This window comes from Salvelinus fontinalis, chromosome 41, assembly GCF_029448725.1.
Source record: "Salvelinus fontinalis isolate EN_2023a chromosome 41, ASM2944872v1, whole genome shotgun sequence".
NCBI classification, from domain to species: domain Eukaryota; kingdom Metazoa; phylum Chordata; class Actinopteri; order Salmoniformes; family Salmonidae; genus Salvelinus; species Salvelinus fontinalis.
The window spans coordinates 12,149,527-12,155,850 of NC_074705.1; the positions used below are offsets into that span (position 1 = coordinate 12,149,527).

General features: G+C 43.6%; 1 protein-coding gene across 1 annotated transcript; it reads left to right on the forward strand.

Moving 5' to 3' along the window:
- The first annotated feature begins 212 nt into the window (after positions 1–212).
- On the forward strand, positions 213–2,043 carry LOC129840587 (uncharacterized). Its single transcript, XM_055908571.1, has 2 exons — positions 213–912; positions 1,108–2,043. The coding sequence occupies exon 2, from the start codon at positions 1,153–1,155 to the stop codon at positions 1,900–1,902; it is 750 nt and encodes a 249-aa protein (XP_055764546.1). The 5' UTR covers positions 213–912; positions 1,108–1,152; the 3' UTR covers positions 1,903–2,043.
- Positions 2,044–6,324: the final 4,281 nt, after the last annotated feature.

Sequence of the window (6,324 nt, forward strand, 5' to 3'; positions counted from 1 at the left end):
CCGGGCAGCCGAGCGGAAATGGAGGAAAACTCGCCTCCCTGCGGACCTGGCATCCTTTCACTCCCTCCTCTCTACATTTTCCTCTTCTGTCTCTGCTGCTAAAGCCACTTTCTACCACTCTAAATTCCAAGCATCTGCCTCTAACCCTAGGAAGCTCTTTGCCACCTTCTCCTCCCTCCTGAATCCTCCTCCCCCTCCCCCCCCCCCTCCTCCCTCTCTGCAGACGACTTCGTCAACCATTTTGAAAAGAAGGTCGACGACATCCGATCCTCGTTTGCTAAGTCAAACGACACCGCTGGTTCTGCTCACACTGCCCAACCCTGTGCTTTGACCTCTTTCTCCCCTCTCTCTCCAGATGAAATCTCGCGTCTTGTGACGGCCGGCCGCCCAACAACCTGCCCGCTTGACCCTATCCCCTCCTCTCTTCTCCAGACCATTTCCGGAGACCTTCTACCTTACCTCACCTCGCTCATCAACTCATCCCTGACCGCTGGCTACGTCCCTTCCGTCTTCAAGAGAGCGAGAGTTGCACCCCTTCTGAAAAAACCTACACTCGATCCCTCCGATCTCAACAACTACAGACCAGTATCCCTTCTTTCTTTTCTCTCCAAAACTCTTGAACGTGCCGTCCTTGGCCAGCTCTCCTGCTATCTCTCTCAGAATGACCTTCTTGATCCAAATCAGTCAGGTTTCAAGACTAGTCACTCAACTGAGACTGCTCTTCTCTGTATCACGGAGGCGCTCCGCACTGCTAAAGCTAACTCTCTCTCCTCTGCTCTCATCCTTCTAGACCTATCGGCTGCCTTCGATACTGTGAACCATCAGATCCTCCTCTCCACCCTCTCCGAGTTGGGCATCTCCGGCGCGGCCCACGCTTGGATTGCGTCCTACCTGACAGGTCGCTCATACCAGGTGGCGTGGCGAGAATCTGTCTCCTCACCACGCGCTCTCACCACTGGTGTCCCCCAGGGCTCTGTTCTAGGCCCTCTCCTATTCTCGCTATACACCAAGTCACTTGGCTCTGTCATAACCTCACATGGTCTCTCCTATCATTGCTATGCAGACGACACACAATTAATCTTCTCCTTTCCCCCTTCTGATGACCAGGTGGCGAATCGCATCTCTGCATGTCTGGCAGACATATCAGTGTGGATGACGGATCACCACCTCAAGCTGAACCTCGGCAAGACGGAGCTGCTCTTCCTCCCGGGGAAGGACTGTCCGTTCCATGATCTCGCCATCACGGTTGACAACTCCATTGTGTCCTCCTCCCAGAGCGCTAAGAACCTTGGCGTGATCCTGGACAACACCCTGTCGTTCTCCACCAACATCAAGGCGGTGGCCCGTTCCTGTAGGTTCATGCTCTACAACATCCGCAGAGTACGACCCTGCCTCACACAGGAAGCGGCGCAGGTCCTAATCCAGGCACTTGTCATCTCCCGTCTGGATTACTGCAACTCGCTGTTGGCTGGGCTCCCTGCCTGTGCCATTAAACCCCTACAACTCATCCAGAACGCCGCAGCCCGTCTGGTGTTCAACCTTCCCAAGTTCTCTCACGTCACCCCGCTCCTCCGCTCTCTCCACTGGCTTCCAGTTGAAGCTCGCATCCGCTACAAGACCATGGTGCTTGCCTACGGAGCTGTGAGGGGAACGGCACCTCAGTACCTTCAGGCTCTGATCAGGCCCTACACCCAAACAAGGGCACTGCGTTCATCCACCTCTGGCCTGCTCGCCTCCCTACCACTGAGGAAGTACAGTTCCCGCTCAGCCCAGTCAAAACTGTTCGCTGCTCTGGCACCCCAATGGTGGAACAAACTCCCTCACGACGCCAGGACAGCGGAGTCAATCACCACCTTCCGGAGACACCTGAAACCCCACCTCTTCAAGGAATACCTAGGATAAAGCAATCCTTCTGCCCCCCCCCCCCTTAAAATGATCTAGATGCACTATTGTAAAGTGGCTGTTCCACTGGATGTCATAAGGTGAATGCACCAATTTGTAAGTCGCTCTGGATAAGAGCGTCTGCTAAATGACTTAAATGTAAATGTAAATGTATAATTTTTTTCACTAACCTTCTCAGAATTCTTCAGATGACACCCCTGTAACATCACATTACAACATGCATATACAGTTTGTTCGAAAATGTGCATATTTAGCCACCAAAATCATGGTTAGACAATGGGGAAAGTAGCCCAGCTGGTGAGAAAATGTCCGTGCGCCATATTAGACAGTGATCTACTCGTATACATAAATACTCATAAACGTGACTAAAAAATATAGGGTGGACAGCGATTGATAGACAATTTAATTCTTAATACAATCGCGGAATTACATTTTTTAAATAATCCTTACTTTTCAATACAGTTTGCGCCAAGCGAAGCTACGTCAAAAAACATGGCGTCCTAAGCCACTAACATTTTTCGACAGAAACACGATTTATCATAATAAAAATTTCCTACTTTGAGCTGTTCTTCCATCAGTATCTTGGGCAAAGGATCCTTTCTTGGGTCTAATCGTCTTTTGGTGGAAAGCTGTCCTCTTGCCATGTGGAAATGCCAACTGCGTTCAGCATGAACTGGAAGCGTGCCCAGCGATTCACAGCGTTTCAGAAATAAATGTCCCAAAATCGCACTAAACGGATATAAATTGCTATAAAACGCTTTAAATTAACTACCTTATGATGTTTTTAACTCCTATAACGAGTCTTAACATGACCGGAGAAAGATTACTCCCAACACTAATGCTTGGAACAGGTGCGGGTCGGTGTCCTCCACGCGCATGACGCAGCTGCAAAAGACTTACTAGCTACAGGGTTTTTTAATTTATAGTGCCTGTGAACGCGCAATCGACCCCATTCAAATCGTCATCACGTAAAGGCATCCAGGGGAAGACGTAAGCAGTGTCCGTATACTCATAGGAATAACATTGGCTTTAAAACTGACTCCAGAACAGTGGCCAAAATTTCTGAAATCTGACTCCATGTCAGGGAAATTGCTGTAGAATGGGTTCTGTTCCACTTAGAGACAAAATTTCAACTCCTATAGAAACTATAGACTGTTTTCTATCCAATAATAATAATAATATGCATATTGTACGATCAAGAATTTTGTAGGAAGCCGTTTCAAAAATTACACGATTAGCATAAATAGTGACAACAGCGCCCCCAGCCTCAACAGGTTAAACAACAATTTTGAGCGTCTATTTAAAACATGTCCAGATGTTATTAGATGAAGACAACCAGAGCAGCATACAGCAGGCAGTTCCAAGATGATCAGAAAACTACAGAAAGGTTATATAGAACGCTGAAAATGACTTTACATACACCTTAGCCAAATACATTTATTCTCAGTTTTTCACAATTCCTGACATTTAATCCAAGTAAAAATTCCCTGTCTTCGATCAGTTACCACTACCACTTTAAGAATTTGAAATGTCAGAATAATAGTAGAGAGAATTATTTATTTCAGCTTTAATTTCTTTCATCACATTCCCAGCGGGTCAGAAATTTAAATACACTCAATTAGTATTTGTTATCATTTCCTTAAAATTGTTTAAGTTGGGTCAAACGTTTTGGGTAGCCTTCCACAAGCTTCCCACAATAAGCTGGGTGAATTTTGGCCCATTCCTCCTGACAGAGCTGGTGTAACTGAGTTAGGTTTATAAGCCTCCTTGCTCGCACACACTTTTTTCAGTTCTGCCCACAAATTTTCTATAGGATTGAAGTCAGGGCTTTGTGATGGCCACTCCAATACCATAACTTTGTTGTCCTTAAGCCATTTTGACACAACTTTGGAAGTATGCTTGGGGTCATTGTCCATTTGGAAGACCCATTTGCCACCAATCTTTAACTTCCTGACTAATGTCTTGAGATGTTGCTTCAATATATCCACATACTTGTCCTTCCTCATGAAGCCATCTATTTTGTAAAGTGCACCAGTCCCTCCTGCAGCAAAGCACCCCCACAACATAAGGCTGCCATCTCCATGCTTCACGGTTGGGATGGTGTTCTTCGGCTTGCAAGCCTCCCCCTTTTTCCTCCAAACATTATGGCTAAACAGTTCTATTTTTGTTTCATCAGACCAGAGGACATTTCTCCAAAAAGTATGATCTTTGTCCCCATGTGCAGTTGAAAACTGTAGTCTGGCTTTTTTATGGCGGTTTTGGAGCAGTGGCATCTTCCTTGCTGAGCGGCCTTTCAGGTTATGTCGATATAGGACTTGTTTTGCTATGGATATAGATACTTTTGTACCCGTTTCCTCCAACATCTTCACAGGGTCCTTTGCTGTTGTTCTGGGATTGATTTGCACTTTTCTCACCAGAGTACGTTTATCTCCAGGAGACAGAACACTTCCCCTTCCTGAGCAGGATGATGGCTGTGTGGTCCCATGGTGTTTATACTTGTGTACTATTGTTTGTACAGATGAACGTGGTACCTTCTGGCATTTGGAAATTGCTCCCAAGGTTGAACCAGACTTGTGTAGGTCTACAATTTATTTTCTGAGGTCTTGGCTGATTTCTTTTGATTTTCCCATGATGTCAAGCAAAGAAGCACTGAGTTTGAAGGTAGGCCTTGAAATACATCCACAGGTAAACCTCCAATTGACTCAAATTATGTCAATTGACCTATCAGAAGCTTCTAAAGCCATGGCATCATTTTCTGGAATTTTCCAAGCTGTTTAAAGGCACAGTCAACTTAGTGTATGTAAACTTCTGACCCATTGGAATTGTGACACAGTGAATAATAAGTGAAATAATCTGTCGGTAAACAATTGTTTGAAAAATGACTTGTGTCATGCACAAAGTAGATGTCCTAACCGACTGGCCAAAACTATAGTTTGCTAACAAGAAATTTGTGGAGTGGTTGAAAAGCGAGTTTTAATAACTCCAACCTAAGTGTATGTAAACTTCCGACTTCAACTGTATATACAGTGCCTTCAGAAATTTGAATGCCAATTGACTTATTCCACATTGTGTTTTGTTACAGCCTAAATTCTAAATGGATTAAAATATATAGAAATTCCTCACCCATCTACATACAATGGCCAATAATGACAAAGTGAAAACCTCTTAGAGGTTTTGCAAATTTATTGAAAATTAAATACAGGATTATATAATATACATAAGTATTCAAACCTATGAGTTAATATTTAGTAAAAACACCTTTGGCAGATAATACAGCTGTGTGTCTTTCTGGGTCTCGAAGAGATTTCCACACCTGAATTGTGAAACATTTGCACATGATTCTTTTTAAAGTTCTTCAAGCTCTGTCAAATTGGTTGTTGATCATTGCTAGTCAAAACTGTAACTCGGCCACTCAGGAACATTCACTGTCTTCTTGGTAAGCAACTACAGTGTAGATTTGGCCTTGAGTTTTAGATTATTGTCCTGCTGAAAGATTCATTCATATCCCAGTGTCTGGTGGAAACAGACTGAATTAAGTTTTCCTTTATGATTTTGCCTATGCTTATTAGCTCTGTTCCATTTCTTTGTTATCCTGAAGCACTCCCCAGTCCTTAATGATTACAAGCATACCCATAACACAATGCAGCCACCACCATGCTTGAAACTATGGAGAGTGGTACTCAATAATGTGTTATATTGGATGTGCCCGAAATATAGCACTTTGTATTCAGAACAAAAAGTGAATAGTTTTGCCACATTTTTGACAGTATTACTTTAGTGCCTTGTGGCTAACAGGATGCATGATTAGAATAATTTAGTTACATTGGTGTTGATCCATCCTCAGTTTTCTCCACTCACAGCAATTAAACTCTGTAACTGTTTTTGTCACCATTGGCGTCACGGTGAAATCCCTGAGCAGTTTCCTTACTCTCCAGCAACTGAGTTAGGAAGGACGTCTGTATCTTTGTAATGACTGGGTGTATTGATACACCATCCAAAGTGTAATAAATAACTTCGCTATGCTCAAAGGGATATGCAATGCCTTCCTCGCAAGGTATTGGAAACCTCCCTGGGCTTTGTGGTTGAATCTGTGTTTGACATTTCTCCACTGAGCGACCTTACAGATAATTGTATGTGTGGGGTACAGAGATGAGGTAGCCATTTAAAAAAATCATGTTAAACACTATTATTGCACACAGAGTTTGTCCATGCAACTTATTATGTGAGTTGAGCACATTTTTTACTCCTGAACGTATTTAAAACTTGCCATAACAAAGGGGTTGAGTACTTATTGACTTAAAACATTTTGAAAACATTATTCCACTTTGATGCTATGGGAAATTGTTTGTAGGCCAGTGACAAAAAAACCCTCAATTTAATACATTTTAAATGGAGACTATAACAGAACAAAATGTGGAAAAA

Bases quoted from the DNA above. Each gene is read 5' to 3' on its own strand.
- LOC129840587 (XM_055908571.1), top strand. From the start codon at position 1,153: ATGACGGATCACCACCTCAAGCTGAACCTCGGCAAGACGGAGCTGCTC.